This window comes from Heloderma suspectum, chromosome 17, assembly GCF_057233095.1.
Source record: "Heloderma suspectum isolate Gila_16-S chromosome 17, 16-S_ref, whole genome shotgun sequence".
Classification (NCBI taxonomy): Eukaryota; Metazoa; Chordata; class Lepidosauria; order Squamata; family Helodermatidae; genus Heloderma; species Heloderma suspectum.
This window is the reverse complement of record NC_139474.1, coordinates 9,056,554-9,084,257: the sequence shown is the minus strand read 5'-3', so window position 1 is coordinate 9,084,257 and position 27,704 is coordinate 9,056,554. Positions and strand designations below refer to the sequence as shown.

At 48.7% G+C, this 27,704-nt stretch overlaps 2 protein-coding genes across 3 annotated transcripts in view; one reads left to right on the top strand and one right to left on the bottom strand.

Moving 5' to 3' along the window:
• Positions 1 to 27,704, top strand: part of MACROD1 (mono-ADP ribosylhydrolase 1) — a 350,485-nt gene that overhangs the window by 48,679 nt on the left and 274,102 nt on the right. The gene's annotated exons all lie outside the window — the stretch shown is intronic.
• FLRT1 (fibronectin leucine rich transmembrane protein 1) lies at positions 228 to 27,704 on the bottom strand. Of its 2 annotated transcripts, XM_084824875.1 has the most exons (4): positions 27,239 to 27,699; positions 18,821 to 18,941; positions 4,110 to 4,459; positions 234 to 2,423 (listed from the first exon to the last, which is right to left on the bottom strand). In XM_084824875.1, exons 3-4 carry the CDS (start codon positions 4,413 to 4,415, stop codon positions 738 to 740), a joined length of 1,992 nt encoding a protein of 663 aa, XP_084681001.1. In that variant the 5' UTR covers positions 4,416 to 4,459; positions 18,821 to 18,941; positions 27,239 to 27,699; the 3' UTR covers positions 234 to 737. The 2 variants fall into 2 exon arrangements, with proteins under 2 accessions (XP_084680999.1, XP_084681001.1); XM_084824873.1 differs by lacking the exon at positions 18,821 to 18,941 and having other exon boundaries at positions 228 to 2,423; positions 27,239 to 27,704.

The window sequence follows — 27,704 nt, the reverse complement described above, 5'->3', positions numbered from 1 at the left end:
GCCGTGATTAGGGTCTTGTTTCAGAACTAAAAAAAAAATCCCCCCACCCCCTGCAAACAGTTACTTGTTGTTGCTCAACTTTGCATGATAAATTTGGAACCTGTAAGGAAAGCAGAGTTATGGGACTCAAAAGGAGAACTGGAAGTAGATTCACACAAGTCCTCTACCCGATACAGTCAACAGTTTAGCCCCCAGGAAAGACATTTTGATGTTTTCTTTTGTTTTTTATAATCTAACCCCTGAACAAAATAGAAGATTTATACAGGAAGAAAGATAAACAGGTAGCATTTTTGTTTTTCATTTTTCCCCCTCTTCCAGGTCTTCCCTCTACTCCCCCCTCCGCCCTTCGGGGGGTATAACAACAACAACATCAACAACCCAATGTTCCTTGATGGTCTGAGCTGGGTGTTTTGTTTTAATCTTGTATATTAAATATAAATTATGTCTTTTCCCCCTCCATGTCTACTTTTTTAAAACTTTTTTTTGTTTGTGTTTTTCTACAAAATAGGTTTGTTTGTTTTGTTTTGTAAAATTTCCTTCCCCTCCCCTCCCTTTTGTTCCACCTGGTTCTGCTTGGAAAATAGTTCTCGTTCCGCAATTTTTTTCCATCTTGGCAAAAAAAACCAAAGAAAAAAACAACAACCCTGGGGGGTGTGATGGGGAGGGGGCTTAAAAACAGGGAAGTGTTTGGGCGGGGGTGGAGGGGGATGTATGTGGGAGGAGGGGGGAATTTTGCATCATGTATACGAATAGTCTATGTCTGGAATTCCCCCGTCTCTGTACCCACGAGTTGTGCCGTAGCCGATGGTGTGGGTGCTTTTGTAAAGACTGGTTCCATTGGAAGGGAATATGGTATGGATGACGTACTCCTCCTTTGCCCGGTGCGGGTTGATCGGTAGCATCTGCAGGCCCGGGCCTCTGATTTCCAGGATGGAATTATCTTTCTTGGTGCCTGACTCCACATAGTCGTCTTTCTTCCGGCTGCCTCGTTCTCGCGTTAGCAGCTCTCCCGTCCGGTGGACATACCAGCAAATGGCGGCCAAGACCAGAAAGAGGAAGACCATTGCAACTGCCCCCCCAATGATCCCAGCTAATGGCAGCCCGGCCATCGGGTCCATGTTTTGCTCGTGATTGAGGGTGGTGGTGGGGCTGTACATGTCCGCCGTCTCGGCCTTGGCGCACACCGGGGTCTCGTCAGGCACGTAGGTGCTGCCCGTCTCCATGGTGACCATGCAGATGATGTAGGTAGACTTGGGCTCCAGGGCCGTCAGCAAGTACTCCGTCTTGTCGCCTTGCACGAGGGTCTCTGTGATGGAGCCCAGAGCTGGGCTGTGGCCCAGGCGTAGCCAGCTGAGGCGAAAAGAGGCTGCCGGGAGCATGGCCTTCCAGCTGATGCGGATGCTGTCGGCGGTCAGCGGCTTGACATGCAGAATCAGCGCTTTGGCTCCACCTCCAGTGGCCATCGGGTAGTCAACATTGGAATCGGGTAGCTGGATGCCCGGCCGCTTGGCCTTCAGGGTGAAAAGGGAGCCCTGTGGGGTCGTGACGGCAGCATTGCTGGCAGTCGTCTTGGCTGCCACTGCCACCCCTGAATTGCTCTGCGGGCCCCCTTCAAAGCACTCGTCCATCTCGTTGGTGATGTCCTTGATGGCCATGCCTCTGACCTTATCGGGCCCTTGGCACATGAGCCCCCTGACGTTCACCACAGCAGCCCGGGCCTTGACCCAGTCCCTCAGCCACATCAGGTTGCAGCCGCAGTACCAGGGGTTGTTCCTCAGCAGCAGCTGAGAGAGGCTGTCCAGGTCATCGAAGAGACCCTTGGGCAGGGTGGTCAGGTTGTTGTTGGACAGATCCAGTTTCTCCAACTCCCTCATTTTGGAAAGGGTGTTGTAGGGGATGTGGCTGATGGCATTGTCTTGGAGGTACAGCTTCTGCAGGTGGACGCTGGGCAGGTTGAGAGGCGGAGCCGCCAAGGAGTTCCGCACGAGCGAGAGCTCGCTGAGGTTCTGCAGGCGGCTGAAGGTGTCGTCGGCAATGCGCTGGTTGGCCAAGAGGTTGCCGTCCAGGACCAGGCGCCGTAGACTGTTCAGCCCCTTGAAGGCGTGGAGCGGGATGGTGGAGATGCGGTTGTCATCTAGCCTCAGCTCCTCCAGGGTGCGGGGCAGGCCGGAGGGGATGCTGCTGAGGTGGTTGCGGGAGAGGAAGAGCAGTTTCAGGCGGGTGCTGTCTGCGAAGGCGTCGTCTTCGATGCTGACGGTGGAGACAGAGTTGTCATCCAGGTGCAGCTTCTCCAGGAGAGGGATGCGCGCCAGGGAGTCACGGGCGATGGTGCGGACGTTGTTGTCCTGGAGGTGAAGCTCCTTAAGCGAATGGGGCAGATTGACTGGGAATTCATCCAGGTCATTTTCGTAGAGGTAGATGACCTGATGGGAATTGGATTAAGAGGAAATCAACAGGGCAGGAGTAGAAAGTGAAAATTGCACATAAATTTCAAAACTGGGTTAGGGTTCCAGAATCACGGGGTGGGGGGGGTTGGTTCTAGTTTGTCAATACTAGCATACCTTTCATCACCCTAGAAATTATAAACTTATCTTGGGGAAAAGAGCTTTAACTGACCATGCTATCATTGTCCCCTGGAACTGGCATTAAACGGTAGGGGAATTTCAAACTGCTACAATTTGTGTGTGGAAATTCCAGGCTTGTGCTAAAAATTCAAGTATGTTACATCCCCACATCCTCTCCAAAATGAAAACTCAATTTGGAACCTAGAGCTGGAACACAATATTTTCAATTCCAAAATGGGTTTAATGTGGCTGCAGAAATTTAAAATCTAAAAATCTGGTTAATCTCTACTTGCCTAAAATGTTGTTAGGCAGAAGAGACCTAGTTTCTGTAGACTAACTGATGCACCATGCAATCAGGCTTTATTGGGGTCAAACGTCTGGTACACCTAGCCCAGTAGAGCCACTTCCATCCTTCCCCAACCAGGTGCCCTCCAGATGCATTGAGCCCTGCTGGCTGGGGATTATGGGTGTTGTAGCACAATCTGTCTGGAGGGCACCAGATTGGGGAAGGATGGTTTTATTCTGATTAGAAATGGCTGTTTAAGACCTTGGGGCAGATACAGGGTCTTCCTTTTAACTGGAGCGCCTTTTAACTGGAGATGTTAGTGATTAAACCTGGATTGTCTGCAGGCAAAGCGTGTACTCTACCACTGAGCATGGACCCTGCCCTCTGGCTGTAAAGGCTGGGTTTTTTTTTAATGGTGAGCTCAACATGAGCAACCATAGCTCAATGGACAGTGCATGCAGAAAAGGTTCAATCCCGGGCATTTCCAGTTTAAAAAGATCAGGTAGCAAGTGATGTCTCTCCAGGGCCTCTGCCCAAGAGACCCTAGAGAGCGGCTGCCAGTCCAAGGAGATAATACTGGGCCTTTCTGGCTTCCTGTGTTGTTGTGTTTCCTGATTAAGTTTGGCATGTCAACCTGGTCTCATGAACCTTTTGATGCTCGTCCAAGTACCAAACTGCCAGGTCCTGGAGATCTTATAGAATCAAGAAAAAAAGTGGGATGTGGCCAGTCTTCACAGGCACGAGTGTTCAAAAGAGTGCTCTGGATTCTGGAAGTATTCATTAGACTGTGGTTGAAGACACCACAGCCATTTAGGCTGGGGCTGTAGCTCAGTGGTAGAACGCTTGTTTTGCATGCAGAAGGCCCCCACTTCAGTCTCCGGTTATCTCCATGTGGGGTAGGAAAGAATCCTGCCTGAAACCCTGGAGAGCTGCTGCCAGACAGTGTTGACAATACTGGGCTAGACAGACCAAGTATAAGACAGCATCCTACGTTGCTATGTTCCTATGTCATTGAAATCTGTCGAACACCTCTTGGCATTAGTTAAATACTTGGAAATATTTGCATCCATCATCTCAGTTTCATAAAACACCCTTCCAACTTTTAAACACTGTTTTTGAAGAAATGGGGAAAGACCTGTCCTGTTGTTACTCTTTAAAATCTTGAAGGGGAGAAAAAGGGGGTTAGACTACATTCAGGATTAGCTCATTTAATGAAGACCAGATGCCCTCTTTCCAGCAAATTCCCCCACTCGTACAACCTGAACATTGAGCTTTTTCTTCAAGCTGGAGGGGATGCCGGCATTGTTGATCTGATTGTTCTGCAGGTACAGGGTGGTGGCGTCATCTGGGATGTCAGGCGGGATGGAGGTTAGGCCCCGGTCGTTGCAATAGATGAAGCCGTTGTCACAGCGACAGACTGACGGGCAGGTGGTGCTGTCAATCACCTCGCTCAGGAAGGCCACCAGGCCATAGCAGAGGAAGAGCCAATCACGCAAGTCCATGGCAGCTGCTGTTGTCACCACGGTGGCCGTCACCACGGCAGCTGTCGGCGAGGTGGTCGCCATGGTGCGTGGGGTGCTAGGCTGTCCTGGGGTTAGGCCTTTGGAACCTGCAGAGGGAATATTTTTATGTTTTTAACTCTGGATTTGTTTTCACCCTTTTTGCAAGGTCTGAGGGTGAAAAGAGAGGAGATAAAAAGCAAACCTGACACCCCTGCCATGTCATTAAACATGTGAATCTCTCCCGCTCAGCCAAAAACTGCCAAGTTAGGATTTAACTCAACCGGAGCTTAGCTCCAGAACCTGTTTTCAAAGCCAGGGTTCAGCCCCAGGATATGTAAAGCACGAGCTGATATTTAAACTGAGAGCCAGCGAGGTGTAGCAGTGAGGAGTGAGCATTTATTTGCAAAATGCCTTTTCCTCAGCACAGCAGAGACCACAAACAGCACCTGTGTATGTGGAATTAGACTGGGCTGAACTTTGTGCAGAAACAGCATGTGGTTTTGCTCTCCATAGACTATACCACTTTAGGCTACAGCTGAAGAGTTGCATCCTTGAATTCTTTTCCCACCCTGTCAATATTCCCTGAATGAGAAAAGCCGCCACGTCAAGGAGATGGCTAAGTTGAAAGAAACCCTTTTCCCTGAGAAGTTGGATTTCCAAGTGCATGGAAAAGGTTTTCTTCCACTTGCAAGGGAGCATCCAAGCATACAGTTTCCCAAAACTGCCAGCTGAAGTGGTACAGTCTGGGAAGGGTTATTTTTGCAAGCTTGAATTATCCCTTAAATTTGGCATCTGGTATTCTTCTAGCTGGATAGGTACACTTGGAAGAAAGGCCCCACTAAGGTGTACAGATCTGGTACATGCAGACAACTGGTGAGACAATAGATTTAATTGGGAGGCTGCGTGTCTGTCTGCCATCTTGTTCATCCCATTAGGAAGCACCAGACCTGATAGCTCAGCACCTCAGAGGTTTGAACGCCTTTTAAAACAACAAGTTTAATTAGTGAGAAAGCATTGATCGGATTTTTAATTGGATTTTAATCAGAGCTGTTCCCTTCTCTACCCCTTGAAAGGATTTAGGGGCTAGTGGCATTGTCACAGGGAAACCTATGCACGTGTTTTAAAGTCACCAAATCATCAGGGGATCCATGGGGTCATCTAGACCAGCCTTTCCCAGCCTGGTACCCTCTAGATGTGTTGGAATGCAACCCCCATCAGCTTCAGCCAGTGTGGCCATGATGGTGGTTGTAGTGGAATATGTTTGGAGGATGCCAGGTTGGAGACGGATTTGATGGGCCTTTCTGTGCTGTCATCTCATCCAGGCCTTTGTATGATGCTCCTGCAATTTACTTTGGTGGAGTGTCCACGATTCTAAAGTGCGCAACAGGCCTTTCTGCATACCCAGTTCTCTGCTCTAAACTTAGCTTCTGTTCTGGGCTGATCTATGAGCTTTATTCGGGTTCTTGAGCTCTGATGGTTGCCTGTCCTTTTTTTAAGACTGTCTGGAATATTGAGAACAAGTTGCTGATGAAAGAATTCTCCTGCCCTTGCAATGAGACTAGAGCATTCTGCAATCTGGCCTAGTTGCTGCTGTGCCATAAACTTCAATAGACCTCTCTTTTCTCTCTACTCTGTCTGTCTGTCTGTCTGTCTGTCATGAAGATAGCAGAGAGGGTTCCCCATCCTGCTGTTTTGCCCCCTCCCCTTAAGCATCTGACAAAATGGGGGTGAGCTTGGTCTGTCGTCTTATGGGAGAGTGCTGTGGTCAGTGCCGGCTCCAGGTTTTTGAAGGCCCTTGAGCAAGACACCCTCCATGGGCCCTCTCTCTCAGTGAGTCTACTTTATCAGTCCCATTATCACCGGCTGCTCTGCTCCTCCTCCTCTTTCTCATCCTGGGTACCACTTGCTTGATTGACAGGCAGAGAGCCACTGAGCAAGCAGGCCATGGCATGTCCTGCTCCTCCTTCTCACCACCAGCGTCGTCTGGGCCAGAGCGAGAGACAGGTGAACAAGCAGCTTGCAGTGGTGATGAGGAGGAACAACTAAGGGGGGCTCTTCTCAGGGGCCCCTGCAGGGTGGTGGGTCTCTGGCAGTTGCCTAGCCATGCCGACCCTTGATGCTGGGCCTAGCTGTGGTTTCCCCGTTTTTAGGGTTAATGTGGCCCTTAGCGCACTGGATGTATTTCAACTTTTTATGTGTGTGATTGGAATAGGCTGCCAGGGCGTGAAGCACATCACCCACTTGGAGAGTTTGGTTGATGAGAGCCACAGAAGCAGCCCAGCATTTGGAACTGCAGTGCTGGGGGCACACTGATCAATGGGTTGGGGATTTATTGGATCGAGCAGCAAAGCATCCGTGGTACGCACTAATTGAAGGAATATTGAGAAGTTTGAAGAAATTTGGCAGGCCTTTTTGGAGTATGCCAGCACCATGATTTGGCGTTTCAGTGAACTCTCCTGTACTTTTCTTGGGTTGTGGGTAGGATGGGAATAGGGAGGATCTTGGCCCAAGGAAACGAGGGGAGTGGGATTTGTTAACCCAGCCTTGTAAATAAACCCACAAAAGTTACTTCCTTGAAAAAAATGTTACTGGCCTGCTGGGGGCTGGCAGAGGAGGGACAAAAAGCTCCCTCCTTCCTGCAGCAGCTGCTTGTATTTCTATGCCAGGTGCAAAGGAGGGGTCTTCCTTTCTTTGGAAGCCCATTTGGTTCCTATGGGGGCACAGAGGAGGGACGAGGCACCCCCATCCCTCCTCCACCTGCCCTCTCACTCGCCTGTACAGACTTCCTTGATATCTGTAGCGACCAGGTGAGAGCTTAAATGCAAGGCTGTGTTCACTACCACAGCTATTCTTCGATGTTCCTTTTAAAAATTTCATGTGATGAAACAATACAAACTTTTAACAACAACAAAACAAACACAAACAAATCCTGATAAAATGGCAGGGAGTTACTACAAGGGGAAAGGCTTTCAGTGCTTAAAAAATGATATAGCAGGAGAATGCAGTTTGAAGAAGGAATTTAGACATTATCTTCTTTTCTCCCCGCCCGCCCCATGGAAACAAAAGACAAAAGCAACTTTATCCATGTTCCCTTTGTGGACACTTTAGTGTAAGCAGTACAGCTGTAGCCAGATCTTGCATCCCGGTGTTTTTTTTCCTATATGTGGGCTGTGAGGCCTCTGTATTTCTACTGCCAGATTAAAAAGAGAGCAATCTCCCCAGAAAAAACTCACCAGCCCACCCAATCCAAAAGCAGCCATAGCCAACTCCATTGCCTCCTGTACTCCCAGCACTTAAACCTTCAGGCAGCATCTGTCAAACCACAGAAAGGGTTTGCAGCCGACATTATAAATCCCTCTTAAAAAGAACTTCAGGAGCGGGTAAGCTGATGTGCAACAACCCCAGCCACCGGGGAACTGCAGCCACAACACTGCATACATTAAGATGCAAAACATGGCAACAGGGATGTGAAACCTGTTGGCCTCCCCGCACTTCCCTCCGCCCCCTCTCCCGTACACCCACTCATGACCCAATGTGTTTCCCAGGGAAGACCAAAGGGCTGGATGCGCCTGATCTCATCTGATCTCGGAAGCTAAGCAGGGTCAGCCCTGGTTAGTACTTGGATGGGAGACCGCCTGGGAATCAGGCTTCCTGCATGGAGAGGGGGTTGGAATCGATGGTCTTGTAGGGCCCTTCCAACCCTAGGATTCTATGACCATGATATGGAAGGATTCATGCGCTGGCTCTTGCCACCATGCTCTCTCAAGTGGGTAGCATTATTGGGCACGAGTGTGTGTGGGTCCGATGGGAACCTCCTTGCATAATGTCGTTCTGATGTCCTGGCATCACCTGAGCCCAGCAGTGGAACTATATTATGTGCAGGGAGGACAGCGCCCACCTGCTTCTCTTCCTGGCTCTCCAAGCCCAACTCAGAACGACCTGGCCCCCTCCCCAGCACATCACTTGTTTAGTAAGCAAGCACGCCAGGTTTTTTGCCTCGGTTTCCTTTTTCTGTGTAACGGGGGTTGTTGCTAGAACAGAAGAATGTGAGTCGTACAGGAGCGTGACTCTCTTCTCCTTCCCCCACCCAAGATCTTGACGTTAAATTCAAAAGGCTGCTTCTGGGTGTCGACGTCTGGATCTCCCTCTCTCCACACCAGGATTAATTTGCTTCAGTTTCTCTTTCTGTGTAGTGGGTCGCTGCCTTGGCGCTGCCTACCGTTAGCTGCCTTACTCTCCACCCACGAGCCCCAGCGGGCACCAGCCACTACTGCCTGACCCGTGAACCCATTCCACGATTCCTGCCATTTCACTTGGGTGGTGTTGTTCCTTATAAAGCTGTATCTCAAGGCTGCTCTGGTGCTTCTAGATGGCTCTTCCAGCCTCTGTAGTGCTTTTTGCAAATGGGCACAACGTTGTCCACAGTGTGCATGAATGTGCATGTGTGTGGTCCCCAACCCAAGGTTGTCTCCTCCTGGTCTAACACCAGGGGTGTTGCTCGGTCTGTGCTCCTACGGCCCCATTCCCAGATCTCTGTCCCACACCCCCGGATCTATGCCCAAGAGTCCTAAGTACTGGTGTCCATTGGGGCTGGTGGGGCGGAGGACAAGGCAGATGCTCAGTATTCTACTGAGGTTTCCAGAGGAGTACAGAAGACCACGAGTGGCACTTGGAAGCAGTGGAGCAAATATACCTGGTTGTGGGGGGTCTCTCTGCCACCAGTGGGTGGGGGACAGACAGGGGGCCACTGCCCCATTTGCCCTAGATGTAGAACCACCTCTGCATTGGTGCCAATGGAAGATTTTTCCCTCAGCTTAATTGCATTGTGGGGGGAAATTTTCAAGGGGGATTGCAGCTGCGGGGAGAAGGGTTAACCTCTCCCCTCCTCCATGCAAGGCAATTCAGGTTAGAAAAAAAATATTCCCAATATTCCCCACCTGGGCCTATTCCCCAGAGACCCAAGTATCCATTGGTACCAGTCAGAGGTTTTTCCTAAGCTTAGCTGTCATGTGGTGGGGAGAGGAGGTTTCTAGGGGGATCATAGTTGGGGAGGGCAGATTTAGCCCTCTTTGCCTTGTGCAGTGTGCCCCCCCCAACTCTCCCCTCCTCGTGACAATTAGGCTTAGAAAAAAAACTTCCACTGATGCCAATGGAAAGATTGGGCCCCCAAATCTTGTAAGCACCTAGCAACATTTCTGGTCTACATGCGTGAGATTTCTGAATAATGCTGAATTTGGGCTACCCAAATTTTGGGATTTGGGGGGGGAAGGGGAAGTGGGGTATATAGAACCCTAGCTGTTTGGCACTGTCTGCAGCCAGAGTTCTCTGAGCTGGCCTGAACAGGTCCCTTTTTTCTGAACGTGGTGAGTTGGAAAATGCAGCAGCCGCATTGCTGGTCTGGCAGGGGAGTGAAGTCCAGTGCCCCTGCTTTCTGCCTCTGCTCCAGCCCCCCCCCCCCCGCCCTGTGGCTTCCTTGCTGCCTCTGGTCAGAGTCCCAATTACGCGGCACAAAAGACCTTTGGAGCGAGGGGGAGAAAAGGCCTGGCTTTGGAGATGGAGGCCTGAAAGGGCGCCTGTCGCTTTAACCACCTCTTTTGGCTGCTCCTTTATGCCCCTGTTGTTTATATTACACGGTTTATGTAGCCTATCAAATTAAGGCCAGTAAATCGCTTTGCTTTATGGCCTCAGTTTTTATTCTCTTGGATCTCGTGGAGAACTGGAAGAAAGAAAGAGAAACAAAGGGAGGAAGGAGCGGCTGTGTGTGGCAGAGGGGAGAGTAAATCCAAGGCAAGCAGGGGCAAAGGAGGTCTTAGCCCAGGTGTATTCCTGGTGCCAAGCACATGGTGCTGTGGTTAGGTAATTTCAGACTTAATGGTCTTGCAGGGTTGAGGGGGGGCTCTTTAGATGATAATATGGTAAACCATTGAGAGGCCCTCCGGTCATCCCAGGCCTCGTGCCTTGAACTTGTGCCCCAGAACCCTACCCTGACATCACTGCTGATAGCATCCCCCCTGCCACTGCCATCTTTGCAGGCTTTGCTGTGACTTTGTAATTATGTCCTCTCCCCACCACCTTTTTTGCCGTGCAATTCTTTAAAAATGATATAGCTTCCTATTTTTTTTATTTATTTTTTTGCTTTTGGCTCCGGAGGAAATGTAAAACACTCTTCCAGTCCCGATTCTACGTAATGGGTGCAAGAATTGCACCTCGCAGTAGTTAGAATGTACCCAATAAATAAATAAATAATCATCTCTAAACAGTCATCATCTCTAAAAGTTTTGTATGTCAGGCTTCTCATCCATTCTCTCTCCATTAATTCACCCCCTCGCTTCGCCCACTTTCTAATCTATCACCCTTGCCCCCTCCCCAAGCTGTTATCTCCCCCCCACCCCTCCCCCAAACCATATGGTTGCACTGCCCTTCCTTCCAGGGTTGACTTTTCGTCCCTCCTTATCCGAGCCAGGCACTCGTTCATGCGGGACGTTAGCAGCTTCCACTACAGGAGGCTACGCTTTACAGGGCTCCTGTGTATCCCTTTTAACCTCGGCTGAGTTAAACTCCTTCCAATGTTATTTTTTACAAGGCCCTTTTCATGGAAGATTTGAGTCGGCAAGGTGTCTTGCTGGGCCAGTACCCATTAAATCACTAGAAACCACTCGCTTGCCTTGAGTTCATTATGCATTCAATTCCTCTATAAATTTTACATTTCCTTTTTCTTTCTCTTACCACTGTCTATTTCCACCACCCCCTTCTTCTCACCCCCACTTTTCTGTCTCCCTCTGGCTTATTCTTACTTTGGCCATATCTTCCGTAATGGGACATAAAATCCTTTATAGCCCAATATTTCATGGTGTCAAATAAGAGAGACCAACTGGACGCAGTTTCCAATCTCTCGGCAACCATTGCTGCAAATCCCACTAAAATAAGTAACTGTGGGATCTCCCCCCACTCCCATTCAAAGCTACCTCAATTGCTGTAGACAATATTTTTAACTTTTCCAGGAGTGGCTGTGAGCCCCACAGCATGATACTGCTGCTAAACAGGCCAATGCAATCCATATTTGGCTGTATTAAGATGGGGTTATTAGAGAGGAAGACAAGGCTAGCTGTCTATGTGAACTCAGCGAGTGATGAGTGGAGGGCAGCTTCCACCCTCTTACAACGCCATGATTATCTTGCTCAGTCTCGGCTCAAAGATTGCAAAGGGCAGACTTCAGCCAAGACCCTCTGGAAGAGGGCCACTTGAACCAAGAAAAGACAGGACAGACGTGCAATCCAACCATTCCCTCAGCTTACCCCATGCAAAATGGGAAAGGCAGCCCTGTTGGCCCACTGGGACATTTACCTATGTCACCCCCACCCCAGCAAATGCTGATGAGGCACACTTGTGGAGCAGAGGTCTATCAGAGGGCATTAGCCGTGATAGGTAAACAGAACCTCCATGTCCAGAAACAGTATACCTCTGAATGCTGGAGACCAGGGCTGACCCTATCATTAGACAGAGTGAAGCAGCTGCCTCAGGCGGCAGATACTGGGAAGCAGCAGCAAGATATTAGGGGAAAGGTCTGTGTGCCGTGTGGCCAGCTGTCTGCTTCCTAAGTTAGCTCGCTGACTTCAGGTGCGGAGATTGAGCGAGTCATATTGCCAGTATTGAAGGAAGATTCAACTGCCAGGCCAGTTGGCTTTTGTATCCAGGATGGAGGAGGGGGCGCCATCTTGTCCTTCGCCTCTGGCAGCAAAATGTCTTGGGCTTCCCCTGCTGGGGATGAGCAAAAGGGGAATTGCCTTCATGGTTCCCTGGAGGCCATCTAGCTTGCTGGTGTTGGAAACAGGATGTTGGACTAGATCAGGGGTGAGGAACCTGGGGGCCAGATACAGCCCTCCCGGGGTCTCAGTTTGGACCCCCAGGATTCTTTAGATAGCTGCACACTCTTTTCCTCAACCACTGATTGTTTGGTGGTTTCCTGGCTTTTGTACAGCATCCCCCTCCCCTTCTAAAAGGTTGGAATGCTGCTCTTAAGGCTTAGTTATTCGGAATAAGAGCTTTAAGCTAAAATATGCTGGTATTTTTTGTATTTTGGCCCCTCCCCTTTTGCCTTTAGCCCCACCCATCAGTGGAATGCAGCCCCCAAGAACTTCTCCAAAATGGAATTCGGCCCTCAGGCTAAAAGAGGTTTAAAGCCCCTGGACTAGATGGTCTGATCCAGTACGGCTCTTCTTATGTTCCAAACAAAGGAAGTCCTTCTTCACACAGCATGCAATTAACTTGCAGGATTCTGTTGCCATGTGGTGATGCTCACCAACTTAAATGGCTGTAGATTTGTTCCTGGATGATGGGTCTATCAGCAGCTATTAGCCACACTAGCTAAGTGTACGGAGGCAGTATACTTAGGAATAGCACGTGGTGAAGGCCAGTGATAGGGGACGGCTATGTCCTCATGCCCTGCTCGTGGTTTTCCCAGTAACAGACTACTTGGCTAGATGGACTTCAGGTCTGACCTTGCCCAGCTGTTCTTATGACCTTGGCACCTGCTAGAGCTAGCCCTGATCCCCCACCCTTCTTTGGCACCCTGTTGCTTTCTGAGCTGCCCTTTAAAGGCAATATGCTTCTCTCTGCTCTAACTCTCTCTCCTCTCTCATCCACCCTCTTTCCCCTTGCAACAGACCTACCTGTGTCTCACCTTTACCCTTCTGCACTGCACCCAGCCTCGCCCAATGTTTTACCTCCTTGACTTGGCAACAGCCTCAAGCTTTTGGTGCTCTCTGCTACCAATTAATCATCCCAAGCCCCATTGCTTTGCCAAAGCACGTCTCTTCTCCCCCTCTCCCAACCAGTCCTTCATCTTTGTCTTGCCTGTCTTACTTAGACTTTCAGCCTTTTGGTCAGGGGTTGTGTCACTTTTCTGTTTTTCACAAGTGGTAGCCAGCAACGAAATCCATCCCAAAGAAAAAGAAATGCAAGAAAGCCAAGTGGCTGTCTGATGAGGCTTTACAAGTAGCTCACGAAAGAAGGGAAGCGAAAAGCAAGGGAGAAAGGGGAAGATATACCCAACTGAATGCAGAGTTCCAGAGAATAGCAAGGGGAGACAAGAAGGCCTTCTTAAATGAACAATGCAAAGAAATCGAGGAAAACAACAGAATGGGAAAGACGAGAGATCTCTTCAAGAAAATTGGAGATCTCAAGGGAACGTTTTGTGCAAAGACGGGCATGATAAAGGACAAAGAAGGCAGGGACCTAACAGAAGCAGATGAGATTAAGAAGAGGTGGCAAGAATACACAGAAGAACTATACAGGAAAGATCTGAATGTCCCTGATAGCCATGATAGTGCGGTCACTGAACTTGAGCCGGACATCCTCGAGAGTGAAGTCAAGTGGGCCTTAGGAAGCATTACTAACAACAAAGCTAGCGGAGATGACAGTCTTCCAGCTGAGTTATTTAAAATCCTAAAAGATGATGCTGTTAAAGTGCTGCATTCAATATGCCAACAAATCTGGAACACTCAACAGTGGCCACAAGACTGGAAAAGGTCAGTTTACATTCCAATTCCAAAGAAGGGCAACGCCAAAGAGTGTTCAAACTACCGCACCATTGCGCTCATTTCACATGCCAGCAAGGTGATGCTCAAAATCCTACAAGCTAGGCTTCAGCAGTATGCGAACCGAGAACTACCGGAAGTACAAGCTGGGTTTCGAAGAGGCAGAGGAACTAGAGATCAAATCGCCAACATTTGCTGCGTCATGGAGAAAGCAAGAGAATTCCAGAAAAACGTCTATTTCTGCTTCATTGACTACGCTAAAGCCTTTGATTGTGTGGATCACAACAAACTGTGGCAAATTCTTAAAGTGATGGGAGTACCAGACCACCTTACCTGTCTCCTGAGAAACCTGTACGAGGGTCAAGAAGCAACAGTAAGAACCAGACATGGAACAACCGATTGGTTCAAAATTCGGAAAGGAGTACGACAAGGCTGCATATTGTCACCCTGCTTATTTAACTTATATGCAGAGTACATCATGAGAAATGCCGGGTTGGATGAATCAGAGGTCGGAATTAAGATTGCTGGGAGAATTATCAACAACCTCCGATATGCAGACGACACCACCCTAATGGCAGAAAGCGAAGAGGATCTAAAGAGCCTCTTGTTGAGGGTGAAAGAGGAGAGTGCAAAAGCTGGTTTGAAACTCAACATTAAAAAAACGAAGATCATGGCATCTGGCCCCATCACTTCCTGGCATATAGAAGGGGAAGAAATGGAAGCAGTGACAGATTTTACTTTCTTGGGCTCCAAGATCACCGCAGACGGTGACTGTAGCCATGAAATTAAAAGACGCTTGCTCCTTGGGAGGAAAGCTATGGCCAACCTAGACAGCATAGTAAGAAGCAGAGACATCACCTTGCCGACAAAGGTCCGTCTAATCAAAGCTATGGTTTTCCCAGTAGTAATGTATGGCTGTGAGAGCTGGACTATAAGGAAGGCTGAGCGCCGAAGAATTGATGCTTTCGAACTGTGGTGCTGGAGAAGACTCTTACGAGTCCCCTGGACTGCAAGGAGGTCAAATCAGTCCATCCTAAAGGAAATCAACCCTGAGTGCTCATTGGAAGGACAGATAATGAAGCTGAAGCTCCAATATTTTGGCCACCTAATGCGACGAGAAAACTCTCTGGAAAAGACCCTGATGCTGGGAAAGACTGAAGGCAAAAGGAGAAGGGGAGGGCAGAGGATGAGATGGCTAGATAGCATCACGGATGCAATGAATATGAACTTGAGCACGCTCCGGGAGAGAGCGCAGGACAGGAAGGCCTGGCGTGCTATGGTCCATGGGGTCACGAAGAGTCGGACACGACTGAACGACTGAACAACAACAACAAGCCAGCACCCTATTACTGCTTAGTAAATATTAAATGGAATGAGTAGAAAGACTGTAGGTTTCTATCTGGACCAGTTGCATATAGATTCAGCAGGTGGGTCTGGATCAGCCTCCATTTCCTGCCATCATTAAAATAGCCATAATTGCAGGCTCTTTACACTCCACATCAAAGTCAGATAGATTTTTTAAAAACCTGCACTAAGGCAACCCATGTTCTTTATCTCGAAAGCTCAGGTTTTATGCTCAGAATTTAAGGGTGTGCAAAACCCTTCCCTTTATTTCTACACACACTTCCCACCTTGGGGCACACCAACTTCAGGATATTTCTTGGCACGAACAGATTGAGAGCCAGTTTTTACAATACATATTGGGGCTGTTCGCACAACATGCTAACCCACACTCAGTGGTGGAGTGTGGGCTGTTTGTTGAACCGTGGGTTAGTGTGTTGTCCAAACCCAGGACATTTTCTGCAGGTTGGCTTGTTAACCATGCAGTGTGGCTTATTTTTCTTGAACAAGTCACCTCACCTTGAGATCCCATGATTTGTTGTTGGGTTGTTCAGGGTGGTTAACAAGCCACATTGCATGGTTAATGAGCCACCCTGCAGAAAATGTCCTGGGTTGAGACAACACACTAACCCACAGTTCAACACACTAACCCACAGTTCAACACACTAACCCACAGTTCAACAAACAACCCACAGTTCAACAACAATCCACACTCAACCACTGAGTGTGAGTTAGTGTGTTGTGTGAACCCATTCGATGAATCAGTGTTACCTACAAGTTGGTCACCCCTAGTCTAAGCAAAGTAATGCAGAACTAAATCATTGTTGCACTATCAACTTTTAAATATGAAACACATTCACATGTGACTGCTGCTTTCTCCTCACCTTTCCCAACCCCACAAATCCAGTGATGATGATTTCAAACCTGTTATCTCTTTAGGACAGTTATCCATAATGACAAATTTGCAGGTTTTGTATCTAGCACATCCCTGACCCAAAATAAATTCTGAAAGTCAGTATAAGGCATTTTTCCTGTTTTTTTTTTTTTTTTTTGAAGGGAGTAAATTCAGTTACTGCTGTAATCTGGATCTGCTCAGGATCTGCTAGGCCATGGTTCACAAATAGATTAGCTACCACACTCATGTCATGCCACCACTTGCATTGTTGAGGTTATTATTAAATAGCTTTAAAGGATTAGGCTCCTTCCAGTCTTCTGAAGAGCATTTTAAAGAGGGGAAAAGGAGGCAATTCTAATCCACACACCACCAATTGTGAAAGCAGTCTGGACTGGTTAATGTGGAAGACAGAAACATAGAGGAGTGTGTGAACACTTCCATGAAAGTGCACTCAAAAATGAGAGGGGGAAAAATGTCCTTTAATCCAAGCACACTGGATATGCATACAAAGCGACGTTTCAAGCAAGCTGTTGGGAAATTAATCTGTATCAAGCAATCTTAAACATGGGCACCAATTTATGCAGAGCTGCTTCTAGGCCTGATTAGAGACTAGCAAAATGCCTGTTGTTAATGACAGAGCAGTATGGTGGGGGGCCTGTATATTGTAGAATCCTGCAGTATGTTTGGCTTGTTGGTCTTAGGGGTATGATTTTTGCTGAGGGTGAGAGAGGTACTGGGCTCAAATCCCTGACAAGCCCTGCCCAGTGGTATCAGGTGGCTGCTAGACTGAGTAGCCAATACTGCGCTGGATGGACAAATAGTCTGACCTGGTACAAGTCACCTTCCAATGTTCCTTCTCTACCACTTCTCCAGCAGAGATAGAAACATCTGCTGCACCCATAGGATAACCTGTTGGAGGCCAGCTGCCATCAGGGGTGGTCGTTGGGTTTCTCCTCCCACTGCAACATTTCCCCTAAGTGCACTGTTTAATTTTCCCCCTGATGAGTCAATATGTGACAGGAAAGGAAAGGTTCCTCCTGTGCAAGCACCGAGTCATTGCTGACTCCTAGAGGGATGCCGCTTTCGCTGGCATTTTCATGGCAGACTATAGCGGGGTGGTTTGCCATTGCCTTCCCCGGTCATGGCTGTCTTTCCCCCAGCTGGGTACTCATTTTACCGACCTCGGAAGGATGGAGGGCTGAGTTGACCTGAGCCGGCTACCTGGGACCCAGCTTCCGCTGGGATCAAACTCAGGTCGTGGGGAGAGTTTCGGTTGCAATACTGCCGCCTCTGCGCCACACGAGGCTCTTAATATGTGACAGCCATTTACTTAATAATAATCTTTGATATTTATATAGCACTTTAGGGGGTTCAAAGTGCTCCATGTTATCTCAGTGATCTTTCTAACAATGTAAGGGAATACAATATTATTATTGTATTGGCCTCCCAATTGTAAGGGAGGCCAATATAATTATTGTGGGTGGAGTCTGAGTAGCAGAGGAGAAAGTCAAGGGGCTACATTTGGGGACATGATAGTGGTGGGCGCTAAACTTGTTCCACATGTCTCCAGTATCTGTCAGGTGGAGACGGTCAGATGTCCCCCTTCCCCAGCATTGTTCCGGATCACCCAGACTTAAAGGGGAGACTGTGGCTCAGTGGTAGAGCAGCTGCATTGCATGTAGAAGGTCCTAGGTTCGATCCCCGGCATCTCCAGGAAGGGTTAGGAAAGAATCCTGCCCGAAACCCTGGAGAACAGCCGCTGCCAGTCAGTGTCGACAACACTGTGCTAGATAAACCCGCGGTCTGACTTAGTACAAGGCAGCTTCCTAAGATTTTGCCCCAGAAAATTCAGTGGGAAATGCTCAGAACTGGCCTGGCGTGTTTCTGCATCGCTCCGCCCCTTCATCTACATATCTCTGCCCTGGGTGTTCTCATATGATGCTAAGACTGGCAAACAGACACTTCTTAGCCCAGAATTCAGGGGGGAGTGGGTAGGCAGGGGATGGTGGGATGGGGGGTAGGATTGATTTCAGATGAACCTATTTTGAATGTTTAGAATAACACATTTTCTGGCAAGTATCCCCTTGGGTACCAATTGGTATGCATTAATTCATTTCTATCTGCCATCCGGCTATTTCTGCATTCTGCAGAGTGCTCTTGTTATCTGGTCATTTGCTTTGGCACTCTCAACGCTCTTGTATTAGAAACACATCCTGCGTCCTCACTTCAGTGTGTTGCTCTGCATCTGCCATCTCTCCCGCTTTTGAGATCTGATGGCCTGATTTTGCCTTTTCTTTTGGCCCCCTTGTTCTTTTCTCTCAAGTTTGCTTGACAAAGTTACTCGCAATTAAGCCATCCAAGAGCCAAATTTACTAGATTTAAAAACAAACAAACAGCAGTATATATGATCAGCTCCTCTGCAAGATAATTGCCCTTCTCGATTTTGCAACCCCTTCCGGCTTCTCTGCAAACAAGTCACCTAGCTTTGACTTAGCACACTGGAAGCCTTAAAAAGCATGGCAGAACTTGAGCAATTAAGATGAACGCAGGTACAACTTTGGGTGTTTCCAGATGTGTCTTTTATCATACCATTTCCCTGTCTCATTCATGGAATTTTATGGCAGGTCCAGACAGTGTCGTCTTCTATTCATAACCCTCCCATGTTTTCCCACCGCTGTTTCGGTTTTTTTTCTTACCACTGAAAACCCGTTAAGGAGGAAAAGATGGAATTGCTGCACAGTGCCTTCTGACTGCTAGCACTATGGGTCCTCTGTCTGGAAGCACCCCTGAGCTACACCATAAGCCAGAAGCAGTTTCCTGGGGACAAAAAGATAATGGCTGTAAGCCCTCAAGCCCTGTTTGCCCTGGCACCAGCTGTCTTGCCACTGCCCCCTTCTGCCCCCTTCCCCCATTTCACGCCCCCCCTTTTACCTTTGCTGCTGCTACCCCCACCCACTGTTTGCCTTGTCACATGGAGAGCTGTGTGGTCGGAAGAAGCGGCACGAGAGCCCTGCAGCCACTTCTCACAGCTGTGTGGCTCTCTCCGTGGTGAGGCAAACTGAGAATGGGTTCTAGAGAGCCCCCCTGGCTGCTCTTCCAGCAGCAAATGCCACAATGGGACGGCAGCTGGCTGGGCAATGCAGAGTACCTGCTGGAGGTGGTGGGCCCTCCTGGAGCGTGGGGGTAGTGGCGCAATTCGCCACTCTTTTTGCTCGACTGCCTGATACAGGCGCCTCACTCTGCTTCATGGGAGGGCCCTGTTTGCGAGCTTTCAGATGCATCTCGCTGGCCATTGTAAGAAACAGGATACTGGACTAAAATGGACCTTGGGTCTAAACCAGTAAAGTGGGTTTTTAATGTCTTCAAGTTAAGATAAACTTTGCTGCTTTGCACTGCTAGATTGCTCAGGTCTACGAACTTGCAAGCACATGTTGAGGCAGATACTGTACTCATTTTACTGACAGAGGAGAAAAGAAAAGGGGGGAAAAAGAGAGTTAAATCTACTTATGGAGCCAGGAAACATGTCTCTGCAAAGCAATCCGTGCTTCTGCTTGTATCCAGTCATGGAAATGAGTGGGTACAGTTTAGTGCAGAACACAGTCGCAAGGCATGGTGATGGTATGTGAGTACTACTGTAAGGTAGTAGATTCAGGGCAGATAAAAGGAAGTATTTCTTCACACAGCACATAGTTAAACCATGGAATTTGCTGCTACAAAATGTAGGGATGGTCACCAATTTTGATAGCTTTAAAGGGGATTGGGCAAATTCATGGAGGAGAAGGCTATCAACGGCTACTAGTCCTGATGGTTATATGCTACCTCCAGTATCAGAGGCAATCTGCCTCTGTACACCAGTTGCTAGAGAACATGGGCAGGAGGGTGCTATTGTGCTCATGTCCTGCCTGTGGGTTTCCCAGAAGCATCTGGTTGGCCACTGTACAAAGAGAATGATGGATTAGGTAGGTTTTTAATATGATTCAGCATAGCTCTTCTTATGTTCTATAATGTTTAAAAGTTTTAAAATATCTTTTCAGAGTGTTGTCAAAGGGGGTTTGGTGCAGGGTTTAATTTAATTTTTAAGAGAGGTGCCCATGAGAACCCAGCCAGTAGAATACAGGTGGGCAACATATGGGCCAAATTTGCCACGGGGTGGTGGTGGTCCTTGGACACATGGATGTTGCCCACCCCTGCCCTAAAAGGAAACTTTCCTCCTTCAGTCTAAGTGTGGGGGACAGGCTGTATGTCCTCAAAGCAGCGGGAAAGGCAGCTTCTGCACATGCTCAGAGATACTTTGATTTAATGTTAATACTACTCCATATCAGCGTTATTAGAAGAAGATGGGTGTGAATCAAGGAGGGGAGAGGAGGGGCTGTAGCTGAGTGGCGGAGCGCTTGTTTTGCACGCAGAAGGTCTTGCGTTCAATCCCTGGTGTCTCCAGTTAGAAGGATCTTAGGTGGTAGGTGATGGCAGGGTTTCTCTGCATGAAACCTGGACCAACAGTCTGACTGCATATAAGGCAGCTGCATATGCCACTGGGAAGGAGCCATTGCTCAGTGGTAAAGCACATGTAGAACTTCTTTGGTTCAAGCCCTGGGAACTCCAGTTAAAAAAGGATCAGATGATGCAGAAAGGCCTCTGCCTGAGACCCTGGAAAGAGCCAGTGCCTGTCAGAGTAGACAGTACCAAGCTAGATGGAGAAATAGCCTGAACTGATTGAAGGCAGCTTCCTATCTACACAATGAAGCCTACAGTCCATCCATTTAGGCCAGCCAGGAGCAAGGATGAGCAAGGTGAACAGTACTTGCAATGCATTATTTTCTGGTTACGTTGCTGCTTGTTGCCATATGCATGGGATCTAAATAAATGCAAGCATCTACCCCCATTTTTGTGGCTTTAATCATGAGTCAATGCATAGTGAGAGGAGGCGAGTTGATAGGGATGGTGGTGGAGAGGTAGTGATTTCTCTCGGAATTTCAAGCAATGCCGGGTATGGTGTTCTGGGATAGCTGGGCTGTTGATAAGGAGAGGGAGAAGGGCAAATGAATGAGGCAAGGTCAGGGTAGCATATGTAGTTCCCCTCCCCCATTTTATCCTGAGTACAACCCTGTGAGATGGAGAGTGACTGGCCCCAAGGTCACCCCATTGAGCTTTATGGCCAAGCAGGAATTTGCATCTGGGTCTCACTCAGTCCTGCAGCTGCTACATCACACTAGGTCTCTAGGTCCCTGTTTTGGATGGGGCTGTAAACACCAGCTTGCCATTATAGTGACGTGCTCTCCGTTAGAAACAGTTTAAGGGTGCAATCTTATGCACGTTTAGACAGAAAGAAGTCCTACAACTCCCAGCATTCCCCAGCCAGCATGTTTTCAGTCTAAACATGCATAGGATTGCACCCTAAAAGAGCAAACTCATTCTGCACAAGAGCATATATGCTCACACACACATTCCTGCAATATTCAGACCCTTCGTACACCTGCCCGTAATGATGGCAGTTCACTAGTCTTTCTGCAAGTCACTGTTTGTTACAAGGCTCTGAAACTACTCAATTGACTTGTAGACAGTACAGGTAATGGCATAAAAAAAGTTGCTTGTTAACCTTACAATACCAAATTAAAGGCCCTGCCTAGTTCCTCTGTTAGCACTCAAGTGCCAAACCCTAGGCTACCCAACCTGTTTTATGACATCACAGCAGCTCAGCCAATGGCAGGCAGAGGGTGTGCGTGAGAGAGACACCTTTGCTTGCTCACCCACTGCTGGCTGCACAGGCTATGGGCATAATAGTCTCCTAAACAATTGAGGTTCCCCCACCTGCAAATACACTTGCTGTGGGAAGGCACACTGAAGCAGCAGAGAACAAAAAATAATTAACAAAGATTCAACAGGCCCAACCCAAAGGCAACAGTCCAATTCTTAAGATTTCCAGCTACACGCACACTTCCCCCAAAAAAGAAGGTAAATTAGGATGATGAAATCTACCTCTCTCCAACCCGACAGCAATTTTTCAGCATGGGAAAACTGCGCTGCACTGAAGCCCAGATGTTGTCACTGTAGATGAGGTTGATCAGATGTAAACTACTAATGTTATTTTTCCCAGAAGGAATCAGCATCCATCTGCTTCTACTGTGTGTGTGTGTGTGTGTGTGTGTGTGTGTGTGTGTGTGTTTTTCTACATGCAGCTAGACTTTTAGCACTTGGCCATCGAAACTAGCTCCCCACCCTGAATTTTTTAAAGAGGTAGATGAGCCAGGCAGCCTCATTCTTCAGAGAATGCCCATCTCCCACTGTTTTAAGAGATATCCTCCCCACACCCATCCCTCTAATACTGGAACGCAGAGGGTTGGCTACTGAAGTTGATCAGCAGCAAGTTCAAGGCAGGCAAGAAACTGAAATTCTTCTTCATAAAATGCACAAAATGAACATTATAGAACTCCCTGCCACTTGATGTGGCCGCTAGCTTACAGGGCTTGAGAAAAGGATTAGAGTTGGATAGGTTCGAGATGGAGGATAGGACTACCTGTGGCTATTTGCCACAGCAGCTAATTAGGACCTCTCTGTCGAGACTCACGGAATTCAATGGGACTTAGTCCCAGGTAGACATGTGTAGGACTGCAGTCTCAGTATAAGCCCTGAACACCACATAGATCAATGAAAGGGGAGGGCTGTTTCCTCCATGTCTTGCTTCTGAGCTTCCTAGAAGCATCTAGCTCAGTGTTCTTTAATGCAAGGCCAGAGGATTGCTGGCGGCTCCCAGTTGCCTCAGGTGCGGCCCTCTGCCCCCCCCCCCCGCTCTTTGTGGTAACTGCTCATTCTCAGCAGGGGCTCTGAAGCATTGCCTTGTTTGCTTTAGTGGTGGGCTGGCTGCTGTGATCTGGGCCACCGGCGGAAGCTTCAGGGGTGGGGAGTCGGGAGATCTGCCTCTCGACAGCTGTAAGGTGGCTGGTGAGGGGGTGGGATGAGAGGAGAACATGGAAGCAGTTGGCCAATTAGCTGGGTTGGGAGAGGAGCCTAAGAGCAACATGATTGGTTGCCTGCAGTGATGCACGGTGCAGCCGCTGGGGATGGAGGGGAAATGGAATGCACAGGCGAGAGAGAGTGAGCAATGCGAACCTGTGCTGGGAGTGGCCTCAGTGGCAGTGTCTGCAGTCAAAGTGGCTTGTGCTTGGAAAAATAGTGAAGGTCGCTGATTTAGCTGTCCACTGTTGGAAACAGGATGACAGGCTAGATGGAACTTTGGTCTGATCTAGCAAGGCAACTCATGTTCTTATGGAGAGGAGCCTTATCATAGGCTATTGGCCATGGTGGCTAAATGGAGCCTCCATATCCAGAGGCAGGATGCCTCTAAATATTGCTTGCAGGGGGGCAAACAGCAGGGGAGGGCCATTGACTTCATGCCCCGCTTGTGGTCTTCCCAGGAGCATTTGGCTGGCTGCTATTGGAAGCAGGATGCTGGCTCACATAGGGTCTTATGAACCCCTTTATGATCCCTTGCTGAAAAGCGGGCTGGTAAAATTTGGGAGCAGAGCACCTTGGAAGATTAGGCAGCTACTAGGGATGCCTGAGGATGAAATTCACCCATGCAGGGGATGGAGCGGGTGGGGTGGGGGTGCTGTTGAGCAATGCATCTGAGTAGTTCAACTTCCATTCACCACATAACCAAAAAAGAAAAAAAGGGAAAAACAACCCAATTCCTGGTGGAGTCTTTAATCTGCCTAATAATTCATAACTCTGCCAAATCCCTACCCACAGCCCCCAAGTTCGTAAATCCTCTTCCCCCTTCCTTCTCTTTTTGCCTGAAGAAACACATGTTTAAATATTAAAATCGGCTCTTGTGTCTTTAAAGTTTCCATCAGGCTTGGCTGCATTCAAAGCAAAGAACATTAGTTGAGCAGAGGAAGGAAAAGTAAACTTGGGATGTTGACTCTCTCTACAAAGCCCTCTCTCTCTTCAGAAAGGGCTAGACCTTCGCTTGGTATAAAGACCTGGAGAAAGGCCATCTTTCTGGCCTTGAAAAAAAATATTATTAATAATAGTAATAACTCTTGGAATTCTGGCTCCAAAGCTACAACAGGGAGAAGGGGGTACAGTTGAGGAACCAATCTGTGAACTGCAGCTGATTTTACAGGATGGGAATCTGATCTTCCTAACTCCATTGGATCAGTATTTTGTTGATGTATACCAACTGGGTATTCATCCCAACCAATCAAGACAGATCCAAAGTAGGGTTGTGGGCCAATGTATTGAGGCATTGGGCCAGTTTACACGATACAGTTGGGTCATCTTGGGTTAAATGACCAACGATGAGCCGTGGCGCATGCTGGGCACGTGCAGCTGCAATTTTGAATACGCAACCCCAGATCGGGGCGATTGGGCGTTGGGTTGTGTCATGCAAACCTGGCCAGTGTTGGTTATCCAAAGGCTAAACAACCCTTGCGCAATCCTACTACTAATCGAGGGTTGTTTAACTCTTGCTGGCCAGATTCATATGACACGGCTCAACCTCCGATTGGCCCGACTGGGGGTTGCATATTCAAATTGGCGGCCACACACATCCATTGTGGAGTATTTAATCCATGATGACCCGCCGGGCCGTGCAAACTGGGTCATTCTTTTTCCAGTGGTTCAAGGCAGACCTACACCAAATTGTGATCTGGCTCGACTGCGTCCACAGCACGTGAGGCTCTGCTCCCATTCGCTTCAAAAGAACCAATGCTACAGCAAATGGTGATCAGTTCGATTAATTCCAATAGGACAAAGGCTGGTCAGAAGCAAGTTGGGATTTAATTTCAGCTCCAGTGGATGGCACTGGATTGACGGGAAGTGGGAATGCAGCGGACCAACTGCAGTGGAGTAAATCTGATAATTACGTTAAGTGGGTGTTCTAATCAGACTAAGGTTAGGGATTTGGCCAGCTAAAAAAAAAAAGATTTTAGTTGATTGTTCAGTCCAGTAATGAACAAGCATATTCAAAGCATTAATGTTGTGAGATCAACGGAAGAGATAATCATCAACAGGTTTGATACGTATACTAATTGCAAAACAACAGCAACCAGACAATGTCAATGTTTCACAATAACAGCTGACTTTAAGAAACAATAGTAATGAATTAATTTGATTAGACTTTTGGTCTGCCCTTCTTTGCATTCTTATTCTTTGTATCATGTATTCTTATATGCAATTCCCTTCCTCAGTTTATCTGGATAAACAATCCTGTGAGGAACGTTAGGCTTAGAGTGTGTGATTGGCCCAACATCACCTCAGGAGCTTCATGGCTGAGTGAGGATTTGAACCCAAGTGATTTGAACCCATTTGAACTCCTCCAGCACTCTACCAGCTTCCCCCAACCTGGTGCCTTCCAGAAGTCTTGGACTACAACTCCCATCATTCCCTGCCACCATGTCAACACATGCGACTGCAGCCCAACATATCTGGAAGGGCCCCAGGTTGGGGAAGATTGCTTTAAGGCCATGGCCTTTGCTGCTGCTGATGGCTGTTCCTGTTCCTGTTTAGAGATGCCTGCAATTATAGCAAGTAGCCAGTGAAAGCAGCTTTGTGTTGCTGCTAGGATTGCCCCTGACTACTGCAGGGCTAGGGGACGAGCTGCCCTCCGGAGGCCTGCCCTTGCTAACAAATGGCACCATAATGAAATTAACACAAGAGCATAAGCTGCCGTCTACAGAGTAGCATTCTTAGATTAGTGTACAACAGAGCATCTCATCATGCCTGACCACTGGGCATGCTGGCTAGGGCTGGTTGGAGTTCTAAAACATCTGGAGGTCCACAGGTTCCCCACCCACTGGTTTACAATAATATTTGACTGCAGTCTGTTGACAAGATTGAGCTTGGCCCTCCCGTCAGTTGACCAAATGTCAGGTTCACCTGTTTCTAGTGGTGGATCAAAGCTGATCTAGAGCAAGTAGGTATCGAGTTCCGTTGGCTCCAGACTTGACCCACTGCAGTTGGAGGATCTAGGCACATTTTCTGCCAGAAGGAGCCAGGCTTACTTGCAGCCAGATTCTTATCACGGTTGGAATGTCTCTGGTTATTATATTTGCATCCCACCCATCTTCCAAGGCACTCAGAATGAAGTTTAAACAAAAAGCTCACAACCAACCCTATGTGGTACGTCAGGCTGAGTGCTAGTGACTTGTTAAGGCTGCCAAAATAACTTCATGGTTGAACAGGGGCATTCAGCTTTCTCTAGCCCGGTCCCAATATTCTGTTGCCCAGTCCACAAGGAGTTTTAGTGGAGAGGCGTCCTTTTCCTACCTCTCCTGGGGATGGCCACTGTGGTGTCCCGTGGACACAGCTACCTTTCTCTCCATATGCCTCACTTGCCCCTTGAGATGACAACTGAAAAGTCAGATGGTGCTCCAGTAAGAACACAGGAGGGGCCTACTCCATCTGACCAAAAGGTCCATCTTGTCCAGCATCTGGTTACCAACTTCTCCCATGGGAGAAGTTCACCAGTAGTGCCTGGAGGCAAGATCCTTCTTCAGGACCTGGCTATATGTATGTATTTATTTAGAAAAACGTATATCCCGTCTTTCCATCGCAATCACAACCCTCAGGGTGGCTTATGCTTTTTTTTTTTTTAACCATTAAGACAGGGTTCCCCAACCCCACGCCCGCCAGATGCATTTGACTGCAAGCTCCATCATCGCCATGGCTATGTGGCTGGGTATGATGGGAGCTGTAGTCCAACACTTCTGGAGGATGCCGGATTTGAGGAAGGCTGCATTAAGAAGCAAAGCGTAAAAGAGTTAGCACCACCACCAAACCCTTTGAAGAACCCGATGCAGGCAAGGTAGACGGCTTCTGCCCAGGCAGGTTCCATTTCCCTCTGGCCACCAGTCTCTCCTCCCGCCTCAGACCCAGGTCCAGCTCGCCCAGTATCCTGGTTCCAACGGAGGCTAGTCAGAAGATGCCTCTGGGAAGCTCGGGTTCTTGGAGCCAGCCCCCACGGCCAGCAGCGCCAAGGGATCCAGGCTGATCTACAGCAAGCAGGGGACTAGATCCCCGCCTACGCCACAGACCCCCGCCGCAGGCCGGGAGATCCCTCCTCGCCCTTCCTTGCAAACTTTTTCTCCTGCTGCCTCGCCTCGGAGCTTACTTACTGCGCCTTGGCATCGCCGGAGATGCTCCTGCTGCCGCCGGCTCCCTCTGTGGCCACGCGTGTGAGTTTGTGCGTGTGCGCCTCTCTCTCTCTCTCTCTCGGTGTTCCCCCCGCCCCCCGGTTTGGGGATGGGTTGAGGGAGCAAGGAAAGCGAGCGAGCTCTGTCAAATCCGGGCGCGCTTGGCTCTCGCTCTCTCCCTCTGCAACCGCGGCGGCGGCGGCGCGATCTCCAGCAGCGGGCACCTAACACTCCTCGCCCTGGCGGCATTGCGGTGCCATGCCGCCGCCGCGCCCGGATCGCGACCCTCCTGGCTTTTGATTTACAGCGCTTCCCTCCCTTTCCGCTGCTCCGGATTCTTCATCCCGCTCTCCGGGGACCCATCTGGAGCAGCCGTGCAAACGGAACGATGGCTGCGTGCAGCTGCATGCGTCCTAGTGTGTGTTGTGCAAAAGGCCCGTTGCAGGGA

Coding starts and splice junctions, on each gene's coding strand:
- FLRT1 (XM_084824873.1), bottom strand. Junction 2,424..4,109: donor AGAAAAAGCTCAATGTTCAG/GTTGTACGAGTG, acceptor AATTCCCATCAG/GTCATCTACCTCTACGAAAA.